Source organism: Triplophysa rosa, linkage group LG4 (assembly GCF_024868665.1).
Source record: "Triplophysa rosa linkage group LG4, Trosa_1v2, whole genome shotgun sequence".
Lineage (NCBI taxonomy): Eukaryota > Metazoa > Chordata > Actinopteri > Cypriniformes > Nemacheilidae > Triplophysa > Triplophysa rosa.
The window spans coordinates 32,146,110-32,172,178 of record NC_079893.1 but is presented as its reverse complement, the minus strand read 5'-3'; the positions used below and the strand labels follow the sequence as shown (position 1 = coordinate 32,172,178).

Here is a 26,069-nt window from a genome sequence, read left to right as displayed (position 1 = left end):
AATATTATCACAAGAGAACAATAACAAACATTATTAGCATAAAATTGATAGTCAATGTATGATTTATTTCCTGCAATGTTTTTCTTTTTTGTAAGGAAAACATTCGNCAGATCAGTTCCCACTGATTTACAGCACATCTGTGACGTCATCCTCAACATCTCAACACAAACACACACACACACAACACTCTGTTTAAAACACAAAGAGAGAAAATCAGAGTGATGTGAACACGCAGCGCTTGATGTTTGACTTTCTTTCTTTCTTTAGTGGGTTTATCGGCGGACTGAAGAGCTGCAGAGCGACTCCTGCTGGACTGGAGACACAACACACTCAACATACTGTTCATCAGTTCTGACTCGGATCCATTAGCCTAGGAGAACCGGCAATTATGCCATATAATAGAGACCTTTGGGTGGTATGCTACGGACTATGTTAATTTAATTTATGCATTTCTTTTAACTGTATGGCTAGATCATGGGTTCAGTGAACAAATGCTGATAGATGAGCAATCAGCGTATTCTCAGACATATTTGTTAGTAAAAGTTGTATGCTAATGGTACGAGTTAAATGTTTTCACGTTAATGATAATTAGATTAAAGGGGAGTATTAATGCGTTTTATTACCGAGTACAGCGGTTTGAGTATGTGTGTGTGCGCCAACAAAACGTTGTGATTTTAACGGATTAAATAACTGCTTTTAATCTGTGCAGGTGAAAAATCACAGATGAAACGTTTACTTATGATGTACTCTCTTTAATCCATCCAGGTATGGTTATATCTGTTCTGTTTCTCATTGTATTCATTTTGTATCGATTTGTTCATCTTCCAATTCATGATTGATTTAAAACTAGCTGCAGGAGATTATTTTGTATGTCTAGATAAGTGTTTGTAACTAATCATTTTGCACTTAATGTCCTTTGTAATGTGTTTTAGGCATTTTGTTTTGATGTGTCATTGTGATGTGTATGGAGATCGGTTTGAGCGTGCTTGAGGAGAGGTGAAAAATCACAGATGAAACGTTTACTTATGATGTACTCTCTTTAATCCATCCAGCGCCATCTAAAGGCCCCATAATAAAATCTCCTTCAGCAACAGTTCCAGTTGTTCCTTGTATCCTGTTACACAACGCAGATCTTGAACAGTCACGAGAATTGGGCCGGTTACACCCAGGACAAAACATCGGCATGAACCAAAAAATTGACAATAGTAGATTTTTAGCCAAAAATTTGCATTTGTGTGTTTTACATTACTTAGAGTTCCGTACAGGTGTCAAATCTGTGTCACAAATAATGAGTTTCGCAAGATTTTACATATACAAATGAACACATGCTATGCTTTTAATAAATGTAACAGATTTCGAAAAAATGTAAATCCCACATTAGCTGATGCTGATACATTGCTTGCTGAAAAAGGACCAGAAATGGGGAAAATACCCATATCTTATAGTGGTATTCTTTGCACTCATAATATGCCCCAAACATGCAGAATCTTGTACAATTCCACAACTGATAAAAAAACGTTACAGATTGATAACGGGCATTTACTTAAGGAATAGAAAACTTTTCATTTTAATAGGAAAAGTAAATTATTGACAATAGTCAACACCACATTGTGAGTGATGATGTGTTGAGTAACCATGCGCGAACCCAAACGTGGTGCATAACGTCTAGATTAAATTCTTATTTTGGCCGTTTATGTAAAGTGACTAAGTTTAACCTGGACTAAAGAGACTACATTAAAACAATCAAATAATGTATCAAATGATCGTCATGTATGTAATGTCGAGTGTGTTGTGTCTCCAGTCCAGCAGGAGTCGCTCTGCAGCTCTTCAGTCCGCCGATAAACCCACTAAAGAAAGAAAGAAAGTCAAACATCAAGCGCTGCGCTTCACATCACTTTCACAGCGCTGTCTCTGTTTATTTTTGTGTTTAGTTGATAGTCATGACGTCACAGGCGGATGGCACGTGCTCCAGACACACACAGGACTCGGAGCTCAGCCTCACTTTACTCTGTTATACTGACACAAACCCCACAGACGCTCAGGACACTGTGTGTGACAGTAATCACACCTTGAATCAGGATGAATCTACTGATCAAACCTCCACAGAGTCTCTGGATTCTGTCTGTAACGCTGGAGAACAGCAGATCCTGAACACCAGACCACTCAACATGTGTTCTGTCACACTGATGGACTGCAGGAAACTCATGGAGATGGAAACACAGACCACAGTGAAGGAAGAACAGACTGATGAAGATGAGAATCATGATGATGATGATGGTGGTGATGATTTTATTCCCTCAGGTATGTTTCTTTTTTCTTTTATTGTTGTTTTTTTCTTTCATAACATTTTACTATGGTTTGAATTTCTGATGTGTCAGTAAAAAGATGTTTGATGTGTCATTTGGATAACTAGTTAAATAACTCTATTGATGACTGCTAGAAGTTGGTCAGGATGAGTTGAGAGAGAATTGTTTAAGATGAGTGATGTTTGTAGGCTTTCGAGGATGAACTGCGCGCTTAAAAGGAAAAGTTCACCTCAAAAACTAAATGGTGTTATTTTTTTACTCAGCCACATGACGTTCATTAAGTTTGAACTTTAATCATTATATTCTCAAACTGAATGTACATGCGTCGAAGTGCTCTTGAGATGGACCAATTTCGCGTGCACTATAGACTGACAAGACAGGAGAATATATCCATTAAAGTCGTTATTTTGGTTTGTTTTTTGGCACATAAAGTATTCTTGTCGCTTCAAAAAAATTTAAGAATTCAGTTGAGCCACTATGAGCGGATGGACCACTTTAACGATGTCTTAAGTACTTTTCTGGACCTTGACAACAACCATAACCATGATATCTGTCACAGTTTCACAGGGGGAAGAACCCAAGCGCGGGCAGTGGCAATGAAGGGGTTAACACAGCAATTTTAATAATAACAAAACATACACGAAACCAAAACACCCACAATGGGGAAAACAAACTAAAAATGAACTCCAAACAAAGACTTCCCACACAGGGAAAAAAACAAAAGAGACAGGATACTTTAACTACAAAAACGAAGACACGACTTGATACTTAACAACATCCAGACAAGGGGCAAGGTAATCCACAGATGCATAGGGTACAGGACCACAGTACAACGAACATACGTAATCCACGAGCAATAAGACAATGAAACATGAGGACTATTTAAAGGGTAGACAAATGAAGGATAATTAACGAGGGCAGGTGGGAACATTAGACACGGCAGGAAAGCAATACATGAGACGAGAGGGGCGGGGCCAATGACAAGACACTGGAGAGAACGCATATTATTGTCAAAAGGACAATAATATGTTTCTCTCCACACATAACCAAAGACTTTGTCATGGCTCTGCCTCAGGACCAGGAAATCCAAGACTAGGTGAGGCAGAGCCATGACAGATATCTATGAGGAGGCCTGGAAATCTCTCGGATGTCACCTAAAATATCTTTTTAGCCGGGAGGTCTTAAAACATGTTGAACGTCTTGTGGGTGAGTAAACAATAACACAATTTTGATTTTAAGGTGAACTTTTCCTTTAACGTCCTGATACAGTTTTTCACGGGATTAACTCTGGACTATTAAATAGAAAACTCAGATCCTTAAATATGTGAACTTTATAATGAGTAAAAAATATGTTCAGAATGAATACGCAAATAAGTTAAACTGTTGCAGTTTTGTTTTTTGTCCACCCTGCGATTATTGTGTCCACCCTGTTATTCCAGTTTTTATAATAATATTTTTTATACTTTATAATATTTTTTAGCCAATTTCGTCGTGAGTTGCTAAACAATGGAAGGTTAAGTTACTGTCTTGTGCAGTACTACATTTAAAGTAGTAAATGTTTTCGACACTTTTAAGAAACCGACACGTTATGTAAAATAAGTTTTATATTTGAATTACTTATCATAAAAATGGAATCAGGTGAGATTTAGGGACACGTCCGTGTTTCCCATATATTATTGTGCGTTCACACCGCCAGCGACTAGAAGAGCGACATGATCTCATTCATTTCAATGGAAACTCGGCTACTTCCGGCAACAGGAAGTGGGTGTGGACGCACAGTTACTTAGACTATGGCAGCCAGTCACAGTCTTAATTTGTTCCGACATGATATCAAAGCTAACCGAAAATCTTTTTACACTTTTCATAATAACACGGCGATCTCTAACGTTGTTTTGTGCAGTTATATGAATCTGCAAAGCATGCATCTGTCACTCACTCAGACCCCCGCGTTGCGCACTCGCATACACACAGTCTCGCACATCAAATATTGGTGATAGTTTGTCCAAAAAAGAAAATTCTGCTTATTTACCTTTACTTACCCTCGTGACGTTACAAACCTGAATTACTATTTTGTTGGGGAAAAGGAAGATGTTTCTTAGGAATGTTGGAAACCAAACTGTTTTGGTCTTTAATTATATACAAATAATTATAAGCTTCTAAAAAACAAAATTATGGCCGTTTAAGCATCTGAACACCTGAAGCTACTCTCCGTATTATCTTAAAATGGCTTTAAATGATATCTTGGCCGCAAATGTAATGTGTGATTAATTCGCGATTAATCAATCGGCACCTCATGTCATTAATTAGATTACATTTCTTTATTGCTTCACAGCCCTACTATAAAGTCAATGAAATTGATATTGATCATTCAAATTTCCTTACACAGTGTCGCTGTGTTTATTATGAATGATTTATCTGTGCACCCCAGATAGCAAATTTTTGCGGCCCAAATCCGCCTTACCATATACCACCCATACCATCTCATCTGGCCCACATACCGCATGGAATGATGGCACTTGGGCGGTCCGGTCCGGTCCTGTTTGCCAGATTTGGGCCACAAGCAAAACTCAATTGACAAATCTGAGGAACAGGAGCAGATAAATGTGTTGATTTGGCCAGAATCTGAACCAGTATTAAAAATGAACTGTTGCCCATATTTGGGTCAGTTCTGCTTAATTTGTTTTGTTTTTGGCATTGCTTGGCTTGCTTGTGGCCCAAATCTGGCAAACAGGAGCGGACCGCCCAAGTGCCATCGTTTCATGTGGTATGTGGGCCAGATGAGGGGGTATGGGGTCATTGGGGTGTAAGGTGTGGGCAGCCTTTGGGCCGCAATAATTTGTTAGTTTGGTTTCTATCTGGGACATCTTTATTTTTTTAATGAATGAATCTTTATTCAAAAACATTAAGCTCCCCTGCCCCTCTCAACGACATCTCTTCTGTTCAGGACGTAATACTCAGAAAAGGGGTAGGACTATACTGACTGTCCAATGGGTACCGGTGGTGTATCAGGCCAACTAACAACAATCCAATTGATTTCAGGAGCTATTTGAGTTGAATATATTAGTCACAATACTGAAAAAAAGACGTCACTTCAAAAAGACAGACAAACGTCATCCTCTGCCCTGTGAATGTAGAGAGATACAGAATCATTCTCAGTTCACCCTCTTGTTTTCTGTGTTTGTGTAAACAAAAGTCAAGATATTTTCAATGTTGTGTTTCTTTCAGATGAGAGCAGTGATTCATCTTCTGATGGAGAATCGGCCTCTACATCAGAGGAGGAGGAGGACACCGAAAAAAAACTGTACAAGTGTCCTCACTGTGTGAAGAGATTTAATACTTCTTACAGTCTGAAGCAACACATGCGTGTCCACACCGATGAGAGACCATATCTGTGCAGTGAATGTGGAAAAACCTTTAAGCGGACAGGTTCTTTACAGAAACACCAAACATCACACTCTGAAGAGAAACTCTATCAGTGTTCACACTGTGATAAACGCTTCCGTCAGAAAGATAGTCTGACTCTCCATGAGAGAGTTCACACGGGAGAGAAACCTTACCTCTGCTCTCACTGTGGGAAGAGATTTTCTCATCCATCTGATTTCAGAGTTCATCAGAGAATTCACACTGGAGAGAAACCTCATCACTGCAGTGTTTGTGGGAAGAGTTTTTCAACAAAGTGTAAATTAAGATATCATCAGACAATTCACAGTGGAGTAAAGCCTCATCCCTGCAATGTTTGTGGGAAGAGTTTCAGTCGAACTGATAATTTAAGGACACACAAGAGACTTCACACTGGAGAAAGACCTTACAAATGCTGTCAGTGTGACAAGGCGTTTACTCAAAATGTTCTCCTGAGAATCCATCAGAGAGTTCACACCGGAGAGAAATCAACACGTCTATCTGCAAAGAAAGATTCACCTGCTTAGGAGGTTTTCGAACTCGCCAGAAAAAAAACAGGACAGCAGGAAACCCCTTTGTTAAAGATTTAGGTAATACAATTCACATTTTATGCTCAATTTTGTTTTCTCTCTACTGTCGTATACTGACAACAGCTCGTTGTTTTCTAGATGCTTAAATAAGATAAATATAAAATATGTTTATATCTCAGAACAGATGATGTGCTGTGAGGTTCTGATGGATGTTAATACTAAACACATCAGTTCACACTGGATTCACTTTGACTGGATCATTCATGAAAGTTTAACAATGTCGTACATTTTTCTACAGTTCTGATTCTGTCACAGTCAGTAACATAAATCAGTCTTCATTAAAATGTATATTAAATTTGATGAATTGTCTGCTGTCATTTGCTGACTCTTAATGCTGCCATCACACACACAGTTTCTGCCAATCTCATATTAATCTTGAGTACCTATAGAGTAGTATTGCATACTTCGTATCTTCAAAGAGTATTTGGTTTGATCACATTTATAAAAGATAGATACAGCTGTACGATTATTTCCGGAAAAATACAACGTCCTGGGGTGTGCGGTGGGAGGAACTAAATCACTAGCACACACAATAGTCTACATCATCGCATTATCCCTGCATAACTATTGATTCACTATAAGTTTGTGTGCTTTGCATTATGCACGTATGCGCCGATTTCAAACAAAACACAGACGCATGTCTTAGTTTGACTTACCACCTACAGTTCATGTCCGGCATCTTTTAGCACTGGGACAGTTTCAAACCATCTCCAAATCCAGCGCCATGTCCACCCTTCATATAACATCCATCACTGAAATGCTGTGAATAAACAGACACACTTAACCTTCACAAGAGTAACGAGCTGCAGCGCTGACAATCTTGATGGTAAGCGGGTCTCGGTTGGCGTGTGGGCGGGCTCTTTCTTTCGCCTTGCCGTGCTTTTCCAGGAGAATTGCCCAATAAAAGGAATAGGATCCCTGTTACAAAACAGGGATCCAGACTTAAAAAAAACTTTCTGAAACAAGTTGGAGTGCTGGGGGAGTGTATCAAGCACAGAAATACTACGTCATATGTCCAACTCATTTTTTGACAATATTTACATATATGACAATTTCTGACATTGCAGACGCTTTTATCCAAAGCGACTTACAAAGGAGGGAAAAACAATACAAGCAATTTGTGCAACAAAAGAACAACACGAGTTGTTAAAATGACAAGTTGACCGTGTTAAGCATGATAAGACTGCATGTAAATAAGTCAGAATACATGAAACGCTGTTGTATCCCCCCTTTAACGAAAGTTGGTCAGATTACGTTGTCACTTAGTACACTGTTGTATCAGTATCGGCTAGACTACCCTTATAAAAATACGTTTATTCAAGTGTAAATATATAGAAGTATACTTCTTTTTGATATGGGTAGTTATACATAAATGATGAATGCATACTCAAAATTAGGTGAATTCAATTCATTTATTTAAAAAAACTGTACATAATACATTTTCTGTTTGATCAACTTTCAAAAAGAATAAAAGCTTTAAGAAATGGTTTTGTCCAAATGCTGCTATTATAAACAGACCGAGAACATGCCCAATTACGTAATAAATGTATAGTATTTCAGTGGTTATATGACTTCACTTGCAACGTACTGCCATCAAAATGAATCAACATTTATTTACGTGTGGTTGTTTAAAGTTTTTCAGTCACAACGTTAATCTGTCCCTTATAGATGTCCATGGGACCGCATGGCAAGCAGCACGCGCCTCCCGCGTTTACTGCGGCTGATCTCAGAACAGAGCGCGCGCACAACACATTAGACCTGCGTCTGACAGGAACAGCACCGATCGGTATTCTGAAGTGGGTCGCGTTTTAATTTCGAGTTTTTAATGGTTTCTATGAAACCATCACCATTGTTATGAAAACAACGCGATAATGAACTTCAAATCTAAAATTGTATTCAATATAACGTACAATACAATATAAAAAGTTCAATGAATGTAAATGTTCTTTAAGCTTTACTTTATTTTATTATTTTAATTTTCTTGAGTATTACAGCACCGTTATCGTTAAACAGAGTCGTGGTGTTACCAGCTACAGCATGAGGCGAGCTGTATTATCAAAGACCGTTTATGGCATGTGGGTGGAGAACAAAACGATACAGATTTTTTTGTACCTGCAGCCACATACTTACAGATTAAGTGTTAGAGTTAAAGAACTAGAGGACAAGATCCATATACCGAAAGGAAGAAAAGGCGTAACGTACAGATGTAGTAAATTTCATTATCAATCGAGTGTTGTTTTCTCTCTCCAGTCCAGCAGGAGTCGCTCTGCAGCTCTTCAGTCCGCCGATAAACCCACTAAAGAAAGAAAGAAAGTCAAACATCAAGCGCTGCGTGTTCACATCACTCTGATTTTCTCTCTTGAGTGTTTTAAACAGAGTGTTGTGTGTGTGTGTTTGTGTTGAGATGTTGAGGATGACGTCACAGACGTGCTGTAAATCAGTGGGAACTGATCTGTCCATGCTGGATATTGATGATTTCATCACAGAAATCTGTCAGCTGAAGAAAGAGGTGGCGTTACTGGAGGAAAAGCTGAGGACAAGAGGAGATGAACTCAACACTGAGGTTTGGACACATTCAACATCATTTACTGCTTTTATACTGTCATTCATGTCAAACTAAACCAAAGTGAGACATCACACATATATTCTATATAAAGCTCCAGTGCTGATGATGTGTTGTGTGTTTGTCAGGTTTTGTCGGCTCAATCTTCAGTGTGTGTGAGTGACGGGAGCTCCACAGAACGTCTGGATTCAGTGTGGAGCAGCAGAGATCAGAGCACACCACAGCCACTGCTGGACAAACTCTCTGAACAGAAGTCCAGACACACACAGGACTCGGAGCTCAGCCTCACTTTACTCTGTTATACTGACACAAACCCCACAGACGCTCAGGACACTGTGTGTGACAGTAATCACACCTTGAATCAGGATGAATCTACTGATCAAACCTCCACAGAGTCTCTGGATTCTGTCTGTAACGCTGGAGAACAGCAGATCCTGAACACCAGACCACTCAACATGTGTTCTGTCACACTGATGGACTGCAGGAAACTCATGGAGATGGAAACACAAACACCAGCAGAAGAAGAAGAACATCACACTGATGAAGATGAGAATCATGATGATGATGATGATTTCATTCCTTCAGGTGTGTTTCATTTGTTGTCTGTTTGTCAATATTTCATTCTCGTGTTTCTCAGTGGACACTGATGTAGTTTCAGATGTGCTGGAGGTTCTTGTTAACGCTGTTGTGTTAGTTTCAGATGAGAGCGGTGATTCATGTTGTGATGGAGAAACGGCCTCTACATCAAAACAGCGACTGACAGCACAAACTCTTTCCTGCATCACCTGTGGAAAGACATTCAGTTCACAGAGACGTTTAGAGACACATGAGAGAAAACACACAGAACAGAAACTCTTCACCTGCACCAGATGTGACATCAGCTTTCCTACCTTACAAGAGAAGAAACTTCACTCACAAGAGCACAGAGACAAGAAACTCTATGAGAAGAAACCGTTTCACTGTGAGAAGTGTGGGAAGAATCTTTTTACAACTTCATCTAATATGAAAGTTCACATGAGGACACACACTGGAGAAAAACCTTTCCACTGCAGTCAATGTGGAAAATATTTCAGAACCAAAGGAAATCTTGTTGCTCATCAGAGAATTCACACGGGAGAAAAACCGTACGAGTGTCCTCACTGTGACAAGAGATTCAGCTACAAACCTCATGTTAAGAAACACATGCGTGTCCACACAGACGAGAGACCGTATCAGTGCAGTGAATGTGGAAAAACCTTTAGGCATTTAGATGGTTTGAAGTCACATCAAACAATACACTCTGAGGAGAAACTCCATCAGTGTTCACACTGTGATAAACGTTACCGTCATAAATCTCATCTGGTAACTCATGAGAGAATTCACACTGGAGAGAAACCTTATGTCTGCTCTCACTGTGGAAAGAGCTTTACTGATTCATCTCATTTAAGAGTTCATCTGAAAATTCACACTGGAGAGAAACCTCATCACTGCAGTGTTTGTGGGAAGAGTTTCACTCAACATGGTAACTTACTAAAGCACCAGAGAATTCATTCAGGTGAAAGGCCCTACAAATGTTCTCAGTGTGACAAGACGTTTGCTTATTCAGAAGTCCTGAAAACCCATGAGAGAGTTCACACTGGAGAGAAACCTTATCACTGCTCCATCTGTGGAGAGAGATTCACTTATTTAGGAAGTTTAAACACTCATCAGAAGAAACATGCTGAAGGACAAACTGCACTGGAATCATCATAGCGTCTTACTATTCTTGTGTGTAGCATCTATAAACTTGGCATGAATTTGCTTCAACTCACACATTTCTCTTCTCTTTGTATTTCTGTAGATATTCAGTTTCTGCTGTCTGTGAAACTTCAGGAACAATCAGTTTAAATCAGTCAGTGTGGGTCTTTAACCTATAGGTCTTTATTTTTGTCACGTATTAATGGAAATGAACCTGTGTTTGTGTTATGTTGTGTCTAATTATGGATTTATATGACATGTTTTAATGACTTTTTCTTATCTTTTTTTAATAATTGAGTATCACCCTCAAGTATTACAGATAAAAGAAATGTCAGGTTCATTCATGCACATTTCTTGTGAAAATCATACACTGTAAAACAATGTGAAGGTTAGTAGTATTTGAAATAAATGATTGAAGACCTTCCACTCGCTGCAGATCCTGTACATTTATGACTTCTCTAAACTAAGAAAGTTGAGTTTTAAGTTCATGTCCAACCTCTGTGTCTAAAAGCATCATTCTGAACGATAGTTAAGTTGTGTTTATTAAAGGGAAAGTTCACCCAAAATTCACATGTTTTAAGACCTCCCAGCGTATTCGGAACACAAATAAAGATATTTTTGGTAACATCCGAGAGTGTTCCAGGCCTCCTCATAGACATCAAGGTAATAGCTTCTGTCAAGGTCCAGAAAAGTACTAGACATTGTAAAATGATCTGATCAAAGTGGTTCAATCGAATTTTTATGAAGCAACGAGAGTACTTTATGTGTGCAAAAGAAACCAAAATAACGAGTTCATGCAGGCACCACATGCTCGCGTTTCAGGGTTGCGCGCACGAACGCTGCATGGTGAATGCTTTTAAAATCAGAAAAATGCTTTTCCGCCCTCTAGTGGCTATCCGTCTCAGATGACATCAGTTAGACGGTTTGGGCAGAACATCTGTTAACTCCTCCCATTCAACTATCAGTCTGCTGCTAGTTTCATTTCGGAATGCAAGGCCTGATTTTTACATCCAATCAAAGCGCAATGGAAAACACAAGCCACGCCCATTTTTGTTCTCAGTTGATATTCCGTTTAACTCAGAAATGCATCAGAATACGGAAGTAAAAACAGTCAAACATAAAAACTTCAAACATGTTGCTGTTTAAATTGCTGTCCACTTTGTTGTATTGAAGTAAATACCATTTTAAGAACAGTCTGATATACTTAGTGACACCTTCACCCTTATTTTATGTATTCAGTGGAGGTTCAAACATACGCTGCAGGCACAGTAAAAATAAATCTACACCTTTTTTTCATCATATTGGCCTGGTTTCAAAGACAAGGCTCATCTTAAGCCAGGACTAGGCCTTAGATAAATTAGTATATTTAAGTCGCTTTTATAAAAAAATGTCGTAGAAAAAACATTACTGGTGTTCACCGTGAGACAAAACAATGGCACTGACATATCTTAAAATATTTCAGGGCATGTTATTTGAATTAAAGACAGCTCAAACATTCATTTTAGTCGGTGACTACCCTTAAGCCTTTTCTGTGAAACCGGGCCATTGTGTTTGTAGTTTTATGTTGTCAAGCTTAACATCTCTGCCCTGTAGTAGTGAAAGAATTCATTAAAGACTGTCAAGAAATGTAAAATTATTCTATATATATATGTATATATGAAGAGTTTGGTTCCAAAATGATATAACTCTGTTTTTAAAATGTTTAAAAAATCATGGTTTTTTATTGTTACCATGTTTTTATTGTGTTAGTTAGCTGTATTTTAGTTATTATGGCGTAAATCAAAACAAACCAACTGCCGTTTGATTGATATTAACTGGAATGCACAAAAAAACGGAGTTATCTCATTTTGGAACCAAACTCTTCACATATATATGAGTAAATTGTCAGCTTCAATAATAAATTGCAAAAAGAAAGCACACCATGTTTTTATTCTATGCTAACTTTTTCCATTGTCCACCCCGTTATAAAGTCTTAAATGACATATTGGACATGGTACATGGCAGGTGGGATATTAAGCCACATTCTGACAATATATTTGCATATTATAACAGTTACATTAAAGTAGATTCGATACATAGTAGCAGTGAACAATATGTCATTTTTTCTGACTTGTTGTCTGCACTGTCATCTTTTATTTTAACAATCATTGTTGGGAGAACATGTTGTGTCATTTTTTTTTATAAAGAAACTTGTATTGCTTGAAAGTTTTGACTAAAGGGACTAAATGTCTTTCTGAAAATATGCACTTTATAATCACTGTGTATTTACTTTGAATTTGTTCATAACAGGGTGGACATATTTTGTTGTTTGCTCATTCATGGTGTGCTTGCAGTTGTTTTTTTAAAGTGCACTGGATCTTGACCAACATGCCTTTTCAGCACCTGAAGATCTCCATACAACAAATATGAAGTTGATATGAAGAAAATCGTAACATTTTATTTAGGAAAGTCTCAAAGACACTTTGTGGTGATTTTGACTCCACTGTATTCCACTGCAGTTACACTATTTTTTTATTATCAGCGTTATTATGAATGTGTAAAAATAGAATACATTGTCAAGCACCAACATTTTTCAATTGGGCAACCCAGTTGAGCTCGCATTTCTTACAAGTTTTTTTATCCGCTCCTACAGATTTTGGAGTTTTGTTTTCTTGTCAGTCACCTCATGGCTTCCTCAATAAGAAACTACTGATACCTTTAAAAACACAAATATGTTCTAATATATGCATGTAGCTGTTTGGCTTTTACAGTTTTACACTGTAAGAACATTTTGTTTTTACTTCATTAAATTATAACAAGGTATAAGTTGATTTGGAGGCCTTGTGTGGCTGGTTCTGGTCGTGTGTTGTTATCTTGATGATGGGCACCAGATTCTTTTGTTTTATGTTGAACGATGGTTTCTCATACATATAGTAGCCTATTATTAGTTATTATTATTTTGGGAATATAATCTTTAAAAATTACAAGTGTGTTTTTAATAGGATGGTATAAATTGTAAATAACTGTGTGAAGAGATTTCTTTCTTCAAGAGGACTGATCGTTTGTTCTTATGTGTTCTGGTCTTCAAAAACTAGGTTTTTGCTGTCAAATGTGGTTGTAGATTGTCGATTATACTGTACATCACCATCTTCCCTCAGTTTGTGTGTGGTTTCTAATCTACATTGTAACAGAATATTTTTCTTAGCGGAAAGACAGTAGGATTATTGAGAGGCATTTTAATAAAAGCGATTTAAATAATCTATTTTAACCAAAGCATAGTCCTGGCTTAAGATAAACGTTGTCTTTGAAACCGTGTCATTATAGTTTACTTTGGTGATGATCGTCATGTGTCTCCAGTCCAGCAGGAGTCGCTCTGCAGCTCTTCAGTCCGCCGATAAACCCACTAAAGAAAGAAAGAAAGTCAAACATCAAGCGCTGCGTGTTCACATCACTCTGATTTTCACAGTGTTGTTTGTGTGTATTTTGGTGTTTAGTTGATAGTCATGACGTCACAGGCTGATGGGATGTGCTCCAGACACACGCAGGACTCGGAGCTCAGCCTCACTTTACTCTGTTATACTGACACAAACCCCACAGACGCTCAGGACACTGTGTGTGACAGTAATCACACCTTGAATCAGGATGAATCTACTGATCAAACCTCCACAGAGTCTCTGGATTCTGTCTGTAACGCTGGAGAACAGCAGATCCTGAACACCAGACCACTCAACATGTGTTCTGTCACACTGATTGGGACTGATGGGAAACTCATGGAGATGGAAACAGAACTCACGTCAGAGGAAGAAGAGACTGAGGATGATGAGGACGACAATGAGGACGAGGAGAATGAGGATTTTACTCTTTCAGGTATGTTGTGTCCTTTGAAGTTATTTAAATTCTTTAATGACATTAATTTCAATTTCTGCTGCTTCAGTAAGTAGTATCCAAGAAATATGGTAAATATATTGAAAGGGGCTTGTTTAAATATATTTTCTGTACTGCTGTTAACTAAAACACTGACTGAATAAAATAAATAGACCTCTTAGAAATTTATTTGATCAGTGTGCTGTGCTGAATCACCATAATAATAATTATAGCTCCAAGCAGCAATTATCAGGCTCCAAGCCGCTTCCGACAAGACAAAAAGACAAAAGTTCATCATTTAGACATTTTGAAAAGGCCTGCTCTGTAAATAAATTGTATTTCGCCGTTGGTGTTGAATTTTAAGTCAATTGTGAAGTTCAGAGGATGTCTGTATGTGGAGCATCAATAGCTATACAATGTCGTACACAGGGCTCCAGACTGCGCCTAAAACGGTTGCATTTGCGACCAAAAATATTAATTTTCTAGTGATATTTTTGCCGAGGTCGCCACGACCGTGCAAATTTACTCGTTTTAAAGTGTTTCCAACGGAAGCGCCACACTTTTTAAAAAACGCCAGGCTAGCGAGAGAGAGAGAGAGAGAGAGCTAGCTGTGCAGGTCTCAGGGAAGGTGCACTTCCCCACCTCAAGAGGTGCTGTAGCGGCAGACGCGCCCGACTCCCAGGCCGGACGACAACCTGTTCGAGGTCCCCTAGTAGCAGGAGCTGTGCGAGTGACAGGTTACACAAGCAGTTTCCCGCCAGCATCTGCTGTCCGTTTATTCCACACACTGCGTGCCAATGCTCGATGAGGCAGCACAGAATAAGCGCTCACAGATCTCCGCAGAAAACTTGAGCGCTTGTTATTGACACGTAGACACACAATGTGAGCGTGTTAGGAGTATGCGCTGTTTGCTGTGACGGATTTGAAGAGTTCAATCAATCAATAACAACACTTCTCTGCCTCTTTAAATATGCAGAACCAAATCTGCTGTTATCTGCCTTTAAATGCATAGACAGGCAGCATTTGAAGACTATTTGAACGTTTACACACATTTATATTTCTGTACAGATGTAAACACATTTAAAACTATTCCGTGGAATTCTGCAGATTTTCCCCAAATTTTATGGTGGAATTAACAAAAAAGTTCAATTCAATTTATTTATATAGCGCTTTTCACAGTGTGCATTGTTCCAAAGCAGCTTTACAGGAGCAAATAAGAAAAACACAGAAAGGTAAAACACAGCACAGTGCATGGTGTTTATAGACCAAGCAAAATCATTCTAATAAATAATATCTAATAAACAAATGCAGTCTCCTGGTGAGCAAGCCAACACGGCCCTGCTGTGGCGAGGAACGTCTACAGATTCCGTATGGCCCTGCTTATGAGAGAAAACAACTTGAAAGAAAAACTTTATGTGAGCAAAACCTGTGAGAGGGAAGATTTACACATAACAGGATAACTAAAAGTATGTGATTAAAAAATGTAAGTTCATGTTATATGGCTCTTAAAAAAAAAAAATCCCCTATTAGAGCCAATGGCTCCTTAACTGATTTTTGTTATGTCCGGAGCCCTGGTACGTCAGTAGGATGCTTCCTCAGCCTGTCCTGGTGTCCATGTGCATTTTAAAATCTTGTGTTATATCTTGTGACCACTAGGTGGCTGGAAGGTATCTTCAAGGCATAGTGTTGAGGACGCATATGGAGTTCTGTAATGACATGCCAGTGTGTTGGTTGAACCTACTGCATGATTGCGCTATAAAATGCTTGAATGGCTAACCCAAAAAAACATGAAATAATATTCGTCTCAGTATGGCACAAGGAATCTAACGAGACGACGCTGATTCTCGATATGCGTTTTTCAGCGGTCTTGTGTTCTCGCTCTACGTCATCAATAACCGTTAAAGTCTGGTTCTAATACTCAAGAACAGAGAACGCATGGAAGTACCCAGATGTGTTCCTGATATCAAGGATGCATCGAACCCGCTTGAATTCCCAGAAGTCATTGTGTAGAGTCCATCTGAGTTTGTTCTTTCGATGTTGCCTCGCAAGATCGGTCTCTGCAAGAACACAAGTCTGTTTTTGGAATTGAGATTGGCCTAAGGCTTTCAGACAAAATATTTAAACGTTAACCCAGGCGGGAATCGAACTCGCAATGAGCGCACTGGCGCTATATGTCAGCACGTTAACCACAAGATGTGTGTGCACTGATCACAAGTTCATCGCATTCAAAATGGACGTTACGTTTACTTAATTTAAACTGTAGCTGACACGACTCAAATTTTCCATTAAATGCTCTCAAGTTGACCTTGTCATTTATATTTTGAGCAATGCATTTAAAGGTTAGCTATAAATGTTATAAATACAGTATGTAACGTAATGGTTATTTTTGACAGTGTAGACCAAGGTAAAGAGCATACCGCAGACATGATAACAACCAGTAACCAGCATTTTACTGTTTCGCCTCTTGAAAATAGGAAGCATGTCAACTGAATTAAGCTACACATTACTCACGCTCAGGGACATTTATGGCAACGATCTCTCCAATTTCTGCTCTGCGCTACAGTAGTGTAGACCCATGTGCAGCAAACGTTTATTTGAACTACTTTATTAAAATGGCAAGTCAAGAGAGATTTTAACGCTGTGGTGTTTGTTTCAGATGAAAGCAGTGATTCATGTTCTGATGGAGAAACGGCCTCTACATCAGAGGAGGAGGAGGACAAGAAGCACCGATTTCACATGAGTGGTGAAAAGTCTTTCCACTGCAGTGAATGTGACAAATATTTCAGCACCAAACACTATCTTCTTTCTCATCAGAGAATTCACACGGGGAGAAGACCATACCAGTGTCCCCACTGTGACAAGAGGTTCGACCAAAAAAACAGTGTTCGGCAACATGTGTGTGTCCACACCAATGAGAGACCGTATCAGTGCAGTGAATGTGGAAAAACCTTTAAGCGGGTATGTTCTTTAAAGAGACACCAAATATCACACTCCGAGGAGAAACTCCATCAGTGTTCACACTGTGATAAACGCTTCCATCATAAAGAGAATCTGATGCTTCATAAGAGGATTCACACTGGAGAGAAACCTTACCTCTGCTCTCAATGTGGAAAGAGATTTTCTCATCCAAGTGTCTTCATAGAACATCGGAGAGTTCACACGGGAGAGAAACCTTATCACTGCAGCGTTTGTGGGAAGAGTTTTAGTCGGGCAGGTACTTTTAAACATCATCGGAGGGTTCACACTGGAGAAAAACCTCATCCCTGCAGTGTTTGTGGGAAGAGCTTCAGTCGACGTGATAATTTAAGGACGCACCAGAGACTTCACACTGGAGAAAAACCTTACAAATGCTGTCAGTGTGACAAGGCGTTTACTCAGAATGTTCTCCTGAAACTCCATCAGAAAGTTCACACAGGAGAGAAACCAGGAAAAACATCTGTGAAGAAGACATTCAGACGGGCAGAGAAAAACAACAGCCAAACATCAGAACAGAACCCTTAATTTTTTTCAAACAAAATTTGTTTTATGGTAGATGTTAACCAACAGCAGCTTCCCTATCTCCCAATTTGTGCGTTTAGAATATGTACATTTAATTAATTGATATGGAAATATATCCAAAAATGATTAGATGCATGATTGGAACACAGATGTAACAGTTTTATTGGTTAATATACATGTTAATGTTGTAGAAGCTTCACACTCTTTGATAACCATTTAAGGCTCTAATGGTTTTAATGGTTATAAAGGGGGTTGTACAATACAAATACATGGCTAAAGGTCTCATCCATAACACTGGAATTGCCCAAATAGTAATGTTTGAACAGATAAAGGCGATGACATCTGTCGTGGAGTGGGTCCAGGAACACCCAGAGGTGCCTGGCCGGTGTATACTGGCAAGTTGCTGCTTTATGTATTTGCCCTGTAAACCTTAATCTTCCTATACATAAAAAATTGCTTTGTATGTACCTTGTATATCCTTTGTTTTACGTCAGTTGGTTATGTAATTGAAGCATTACATCCCAGCTAACCAAAATACGTGACTTTAACGTAACATCAACGTAATCTTGTGACCAAACTTACTTTGTTGCGTGACCAGAAAAGTGAAATTCCTGGTTTCGACGACTTGATATGGAAGGCCATTTTGGCAAATATTTCTTTAGACGTAACGTGTACAGACGATATAACGCATGTACGAGTTTTTGCGCCTAAAGACGTAATTTTGTGTACAGACACGTGGATAAGTAATGGACTACTTGCACGTAGCCTCGTGACGTACTTCCGACTTGAAATCGTACGGCTCAATAGTTTCCGGTTATATGTATTTACTACGGGCTGTTGCTCCCTGTGAAACCTAAAAGCTTGAAAATAAGATTTTTACGCACATGCGTTATCAGCGACAAGAAGAAATATTTTAAACATCACTAGGTACATCATCTTCAAAAGATCTGAAAAAGTAATGGCTGGTGAACGATAGCGTTTCACTGTTCCTCCTCGCACACACCTCCGTTTCAGACATTTAACCACCAAACGCACATCACAGAAGGAGACTAACGGAATCACAGCAGCACTGATTGGATTGAACAACTACAGACTTTAAATCCTGCCGTGTTTAATGCGTGAGAGTGCAGGGACCTGACGAACACACACAACACGTTTTTATTAAATGTTTGGATTACTATGTTGTGATGTTTTTTTATTGACAAATGTAATGCTATCCATAAGTAAATGCATTTTTTTGTCAATAGCTATAGGCCTATGTAAAAAATGTAGTTATAACGTTTAAGGATAAATGCCACAAAAATTTGTGCAGTTAACGTATTTATTCGGCATTAAATCTGGTCTATCTGCACATTGCTGTTTAAAAATACTCATATTTTTAAATACTTTGCCATGTGAATGAATGTCTAATTAATTTAAAATCCGCATAGAACATTTAACAATCACTGTATGGCGTCATTTTATTTTTGTTAAAATGTATGAAATATAATCTATGAATGAGACTAAACCGTTAGGAAACAGCGTTTAGGAAAGCGATGAATTGCTGCATGGTGCATACAACGGCTTTATTATTCAGCAGATGAGTAAATGATCAAATATATTTGGAGGGGAACTTCTGCTAATTTAAGATCTGTCATAAAAACCCACATTAAAGCATGTTAACGTCACAAAATTCATCACATCACATCACATTGGTTTAAATAATTGTATTCTCTTTGTGAAATAGGACTTTGTGAATGCTGGTATGTTATATTTGTATGCACTGAAATGAGCTTCGTGTATCAGATTCCATTAAAGAGATGGAGATTAGCAAAAAACCAAAACAAAGTGTATTAGTTTGCTACAACAGAACAGGCACTGAATGAAAATATATATCAGAGATCATATATATCACCAAACGCATGCTCAGAATGAGAGACAGGTAGAGAATCAAACACAGCACAGCAGTCAGAACAATCAACCTAGGAAGCTGTGATTACGGAAAGGCTGAAACATGCACAAATACACCGAGTGACCGCACAAACCATTAAAAAACTACCACAGTCACGAGAGCAAAATCTCAAGAAGAGCACAATACCAATAATGACAGAATGATTGGGAACAGGTTTTAACTAAAAAAAAATAGTGATCTACATTAGACAAAATTCATAGCACTTGGGCTTAATTGGGAATTACTGCAGTTTACAAGTCTACACTCATTTCCCAACACTACGAGCCCATGTGTGAAAACACTTTTAACTCATTTCAGCACTATAAATCTCCTTCAGGATGACATTCTTTGTTTGTACAACAACTGAGGTCAGTTTTGCAGTGAGAGTACAGTAGGGTGAAGGTGAGTTTAAGAAAGAGGAGTGAATGTTAAGGAAGAGGAAAGAGGAGTGAGAGTAAGGCCCTGTCCCAAATGGCACCCTCCGGCCTTGAGGACCTCCTCTGAGTCCACACTTAGTGAAGTCAGGAAGTGCAGACCTTATAAGGCACTAAAGAGCAAAATCTCTGATTTGGGGGTGTTACAGTCTGCATGACTGCCAATGCCAACAATTCTCTTTCCCCACAACCCTGTTTTCTTGGTTAGTCAATGCCCGTCTGCCTGTCAAAGTTGCCTTTGTTTGATTAATAATGGATTTATTCCCTGACAGGTCTTGACACCAACCCTTTCTGTTTTAGACTGCTTCAATAAATATTTGTTTCTGTTCTTTAGCATTTGAGTCTGTCCTAACAGAAGCTGACAAGGGTCTTGAAACAGAAGTACTTAAAATAAATAAATACAAAAACAATTTGTAAGAAGGGCACATAATTAAGCTTATCAAGCTATTTTATACATAATTAGGCTTAATAATAATATTGCCTACTGTATAAGGACGAAATGATTTCATCTCATTTGAGGGTGAAATAACCGTACTATACATAACATAAGAATTAAATGATCATAATGAAACATTAACATTGATACATTTGGGCAGATATAATATTATTATTTGATTATAAATGAGCTAAATGATAATAAAACTGGCCACAACATCCTTTGATTCTATTCATAGACTTTGTTCTGTGGTGTTTGAGGACCTCTTGTGGACATCAGATACAACTGCAGACATGTATTTCGTCCTAAAATATACAAAAAAATTTAACATGAATAGGTGTCAATTGCAATCTATTACACTTACACATGAAAAAAACAGTATAGTATCTGCTTTGTATTGTATTGTATGTAAGTATTTGATAAAGTAAATTGTAGTACAATTTTTTTTAAACATTACCATAGTAAATGATACTAGTATTTACCACAGTTTGTCAGTTCACAATATGTAATACAACAGAATACTGCAATATACATGAAAGAAATATAAAATTTCCATAATACAGCCTACTACTGCTTACTATCACTATACACATTACTATAGGCTACTACTGTATAGTAAACACTAGAGTGGATTACAGTATTTTTTATGTGTGCTAGTGAACGTTTTTAAGAATGGGTCTGCAGTTTTAAAGCCATAATTTCTCTACCTCTTGTATTTTGAAATGCCGTCTTCCTAAGGACATAGGACCACGTGCAATTTCCACGAATGAATGACACGTAGTTATGTAAATGATGACGTCACGACTATTATGTTTTTATCAATTCTATGCAAATGTTCATGTTTTGAGACTTGCCATTGGCGCAATAACGCATACACGCATTACAGTGTCTGTACACGTTACGTCTGAAGACATTTTTGTTAAAGTGGCCTTCGATACCTTTACGTAACCTCGTGACGTAATCTGCCGGTCATGGTCACGTCGTGACAACGTAATGGATTAAAAATGTTGTGTTGGTAACCTGTTAGTAACCAGTTCTATTTAATATTATTTGGCCTGACAACTTTTACATCCATTTTATGAAGCACAGAGGGCTGTGGCTTTACCTAAAAATGTCTTTATTGTTCTACTCTAATCTTGGATGGCCTGAGGGTGAGTAAATAAACGACAACTTTGAATTCGCTTTAAGACAACATCAAACTACAAACACAATATGATGAATATTAGATGCAGATATTTACTGGGCTTGCAGCATATGTTTGAACCTCCGCTGAATAAAAAAAATAAGGGTATTGATATCACTTAACACATTAGCCGGTTCTTAAAATGTCATTAACTTCAATGGACAACAACTTAAAGAGCAACATGTTTAACAGAAAATGCTCCTGCAGAGTCACATCAGCAGAGTTTATAGTTCTCAATAAACACAACTCGACTGTTGTCTTCAGAAGGATCATAAACGATGAATTTAGACACCAAAGTTGGACATAAAACTCAAAGAGAATTCTCAACTTTCTGAGTTTAGATAAGTCATAAATGTTCAGGATCTGCAATCATTTACTTCAAATAGTGCTACCTTTAACATTTCTACAGTGTTTGATTTTCACAAGAATGAACCTGACATCATCCATGTTTCCTTTTATCTGTGACATGCGAGGTTGACACTCAATAATTATACAAAAGAGGAAAGTAACATCTCTGATTTAAATCGATTGAAATTTCCAAAAACAGCAAAAAAAGAAATAAGATGGAATATAAAGAGAACTGTGAGTTTAAGCACATTCATGGCAAATGAAAGACTCTATAGACAAAAATTGTAGAAAACGCTACGATGATTCCAGTGCAGTTTGTTCTTCAGCATGTTTCTTCTGATGAGAATTTAAACTTCCTACATAAGTGAATCTCTCTCCACAGATGGAGCAGTGATAAGGTTTCTCTCCAGTGTGAACTCTCTCATGGGTTCTCAAGCCATCTGATCGAGCAAACGTCTTGTCACACTGAGAACATTTATAGAGTCTTTCACCTGTGTGAGTTCTCTGGTGTTTTAGTAGGTTAGCATGTTGAGTGAAACTCTTCCCACAAACACTGCAGTGATGAGGTTTCTCTCCAGTGTGAATTCTCTCATGAGTTATCAGATTAGCTTTCTGACCGAAGCGTTTATCACAGTGTGAACACTGATAGAGTTTCTCCTCAGAGTGAGTTCTCTGGTGTACCTTCAGACCATATGACTGTCTAAAGGTTTTTCCACATTCACTGCACTCATACGGTCTCTCATCGTTGTGTGAACGCATGTGTTTCTTCAGATGAGGTTTGTGGTTGAATCTCTTGTCACAGTGAGGACACGCGTACGGTTTTTCTCCCGTGTGAATTCTCTGATGAACAACAAGATTTGATTTGGTGCTGAAATATTTGTCACATTGACTGCAGTGGAAAGGTTTTTCTCCAGTGTGTGTCCTCATGTGAGCGTTCAGACTAGAAGACGAGACACAAGCTCTCCCACACTGCTGACAGTGAAAGTGTTTCTGGTGTCTGTGCTCTTGTGAATGAAGTTTCTTCTCTTGTAAGGTAGGAAAGCTGATGTCACATCTGGTGCAGGTGAAGAGTTTCTGTTCTGTGTGTTTTCTCTCATGTGTCTCTAAACGTCTCTGTGAACTGAATGTCTTTCCACAGGTGATGCAGGAAAGAGTTTGTGCTGTCAGTCGCTGTTTTGATGTAGAGGCCGTTTCTCCATCACAACATGAATCACCGCTCTCATCTGAAACAAACACAACAGCGTTAACAACAACCTCCAGCACATCTGAAACTACATCAGTGTCCACTGAGAATGAGAAACTTCATTGTACTTTTCACAAGTAACAAAAAAAAACTTTATATGAAACAGGAAAACAAATGATAGTTAAATATTATAAAAAAATAACAGAAGAAAGATACCTGAGGGTATAAAGTCATCATCTTCATCAGTTTGATCTTCCTCTGATTTGGGTTCTGTTTTTATCTCCATGTTATTGCAGTTCAACAGTTTACCTGAAGGAACAAAATCATCATGATTCTCATCTTCATCAGTCTGTTCTTCCTTCACTGTGGTCTGTGTTTCCATCTCCATCAGTTTCCTGCAGTCCACCAGTGTGACAGAACACATGTTGAGTGGTCTGGTGTTCAGGATCTGCTGTTCTCCAGCGTTACAGACAGAATCCAGAGACTCTGTGGAGGTTTGATCAGTAGATTCATCCTGATTCAAGGTGTGATTACTGTCACACACAGTGTCCTGAGCGTCTGTGGGGTTTGTGTCAGTATAACAGAGTCATGATTATCAACTAAACACAATAAACACACACACACAACACTCTGTTTAAACCACTAAAGAGAGAAAACCAGAAACTAACGTTAGGGGAACGTTCCCAGAACGTTAGCCTAAAATATTGTTCTCGGTCCGTTTACACGTCAGTAATGAATACATCCATGCTGTGTTTTTATCCATCGCTTGTCTAACGTTGATCTAATTAAAATAAGTAAAATACATCATCCCACACAATATGGAGGATGAAATCAATGCATTAGATTATTCTTTTAGCCTAATAATTCCTTTTTCATCACTGAAGTAGCCTAATTTTCGATTTAAACAGCACAGTATATCATTTCTAATAAAACCACACTGTGTGTAGGCCTACCTCAACATCAGACATTATAGATATCGAAATAAAATAACCAATGACTTCAACACAATATTTAAAGCAGATTTTTATTGACAGAAGAATAAACATTTAATTATCTTCAGGCTAACAATATTCTTGTCTCACCACAGAAGTATAGCGCGGCTCCGTCTTTAGATATAACAATCAAAAGCCCTGAAGTTTCAGTCCTTTCATCATGGTCTGTTGATTTAGATGTGTCAAATCAATCGAAAATCACGAAAATATAAGTCTACTCTCAAATCTGTACGGGTTTAAATAAAAAATCAAAATAAATAAACCGCTAAACTAATGTGTTAGTCGGTGAGGTAAAACGAAATGACCGTTGATTTTTAAATGACGGGAGTGCGCGGCAGAGCGGAGAATGCACGTGCTCGAGCGCACACACATACAGTAACAGACAACCACACTAAAGAAATACACATGGATATAGATGATTGTATTTTCATTTAGCTTAACTAGTTTATTATTTTCAGTCATTAAAGGGCACATTTATTAATTTAATTTGGTTTTCAATGTGATTGTAACGGAGGCCAGCTAGTGAAGAGCTGTGCAGTGTGTAAACCTCACTCCCTGACCAACAGAGTAGCGTCTGACCGCGGTCTTTAGCCTCCTGTTAGAGCGCCCGTCTCCCATTCGGACTGACGCCGGATCGAGGACGGGCGAATAGGACCGGTTACATGATCTTATAATTTATGTATTGCACATATCACTGACGTTTACCAGTTTTGACTATTTTTACCATAAAAAATAGCCAAAAAAAGAACCATCAGGGAACGTTACTTTCTGGTTATTTTCTGGTTGCAAAAAAGTAACCAATAAATAACCATCAGAGAACGTTATTTTCTGGTTGCAAAAAAAATAACCAGAAAATAACCATCAGGGAACGTTACTTTCTGGTTATTTTCTGGTTGCAAAAAAATTACCAATAAATAACCATCAGGGAACGTTACTTTCTGGTTATTTTCTGGTTGCAAAAAAATAACGTTATTTTCTGGTTATTTAAAAAAACCCAGCCTGCAACGTTCTGGGAACGTTATTTTCTGGTTGCAAAAAAATAAAACCTGAAAAGAACGTTCTTAGAACGTTATAAATAACCAAAAGGGAACCAAAAAATAACGTTAGGGGAACGTTCTGTGTTTGCTGGGGTGTTAAGTTGTATTAATCGTTATACTTTGTATAAACGTTAAGAGATAACGCTTAAATTAAGCAGTTCAACTTTCATTTTGGAACTATTTTTCAACCGTGACGGGACGTGTCGTACTGATGTCGTTCCAACGGTCATAAACGTCCAAATGTTTGCTGGGATATGTCATGCAATGATGACAAGTAAGCGATCTAATATTCAAAATAGCCTGTGTCATTGTCTGTGATGGATGAAAAACAGTACATTAATGTTCTAATTATTTACGTAGTGATAAGATCCCGAATGTAGAAGGTACCCAGCAAACATTTGGACATTTAATGACCGTTGAAAACCGTCACGGTTAAAAAATGGTTCCAAAATGAAAGTTGAACGGACGTATTTGACGTCATCTGGCCGTGTATTCCCCGTCTTTTCTGCTCGTCCCTGGACGTCCAAATTTGTAACCTTCTGAACGTTTATTATTAGATATGTTGCTGCTTAATTTAAGCAAGTAGGGGTCTCTGCCGGTCGGAGAAATCT

The 26,069-nt window shown here is 38.2% G+C and overlaps 3 protein-coding genes across 4 annotated transcripts in view; 2 read left to right on the top strand and 1 right to left on the bottom strand.

The window, feature by feature from the left end:
• LOC130553086 (zinc finger protein 268-like) overlaps positions 1-11,007 on the top strand; it is an 85,699-nt gene extending 74,692 nt beyond the window's left edge. The window contains exons 5-9 of the mRNA XM_057331829.1: positions 1,932-2,301; positions 5,532-6,229; positions 8,655-8,858; positions 8,987-9,443; positions 9,553-11,007. Of these exons, the coding sequence (XP_057187812.1) occupies positions 1,932-2,301; positions 5,532-6,229; positions 8,655-8,858; positions 8,987-9,443; positions 9,553-10,589 (2,766 nt within the window). The 3' untranslated portion in view covers positions 10,590-11,007. The remainder of the gene's footprint in view (positions 1-1,931; positions 2,302-5,531; positions 6,230-8,654; positions 8,859-8,986; positions 9,444-9,552) is intronic.
• A 2,950-nt stretch (positions 11,008-13,957) lies between these two features.
• LOC130552913 (gastrula zinc finger protein XlCGF52.1-like) lies at positions 13,958-19,730 on the top strand. Of its 2 annotated transcripts, XM_057331601.1 has the most exons (3): positions 13,958-14,420; positions 17,074-17,160; positions 17,232-17,324. In XM_057331601.1, exons 1-3 carry the CDS (start codon positions 14,057-14,059, stop codon positions 17,273-17,275), a joined length of 495 nt encoding a protein of 164 aa, XP_057187584.1. In that variant the 5' UTR covers positions 13,958-14,056; the 3' UTR covers positions 17,276-17,324. The 2 variants fall into 2 exon arrangements, with proteins under 2 accessions (XP_057187584.1, XP_057187582.1); XM_057331599.1 differs by having other exon boundaries at positions 17,074-19,730.
• Positions 19,731-22,525: 2,795 nt separating this feature from the next.
• On the bottom strand, positions 22,526-23,853 carry LOC130553085 (zinc finger protein 501-like). The gene is made up of 2 exons (XM_057331827.1): positions 23,646-23,853; positions 22,526-23,532 (listed from the first exon to the last, which is right to left on the bottom strand). Exons 1-2 carry the CDS (start codon positions 23,851-23,853, stop codon positions 22,541-22,543), a joined length of 1,200 nt encoding a protein of 399 aa, XP_057187810.1. The 3' UTR covers positions 22,526-22,540.
• Between the last annotated feature and the right edge of the window lie 2,216 nt (positions 23,854-26,069).

What these genes read in the sequence shown, in the direction of transcription:
- LOC130553085 (XM_057331827.1), bottom strand. Translation starts at nt 23,853, where the DNA reads ATGTGTTCTGTCACACTGGTGGACTGCAGGAAACTGATGGAGATGGAA. An exon ending in TGATGACTTTATACCCTCAG is followed by an intron (nt 23,533 to 23,645) that starts GTATCTTTCTTC and finishes TCTCATTCTCAG; the next exon opens with TGGACACTGATGTAGTTTCA.
- LOC130552913 (XM_057331599.1), top strand. Translation starts at nt 14,057, where the DNA reads ATGACGTCACAGGCTGATGGGATGTGCTCCAGACACACGCAGGACTCG. An exon ending in TGAGGATTTTACTCTTTCAG is followed by an intron (nt 14,421 to 17,073) that starts GTATGTTGTGTC and finishes TGTTTGTTTCAG; the next exon opens with ATGAAAGCAGTGATTCATGT.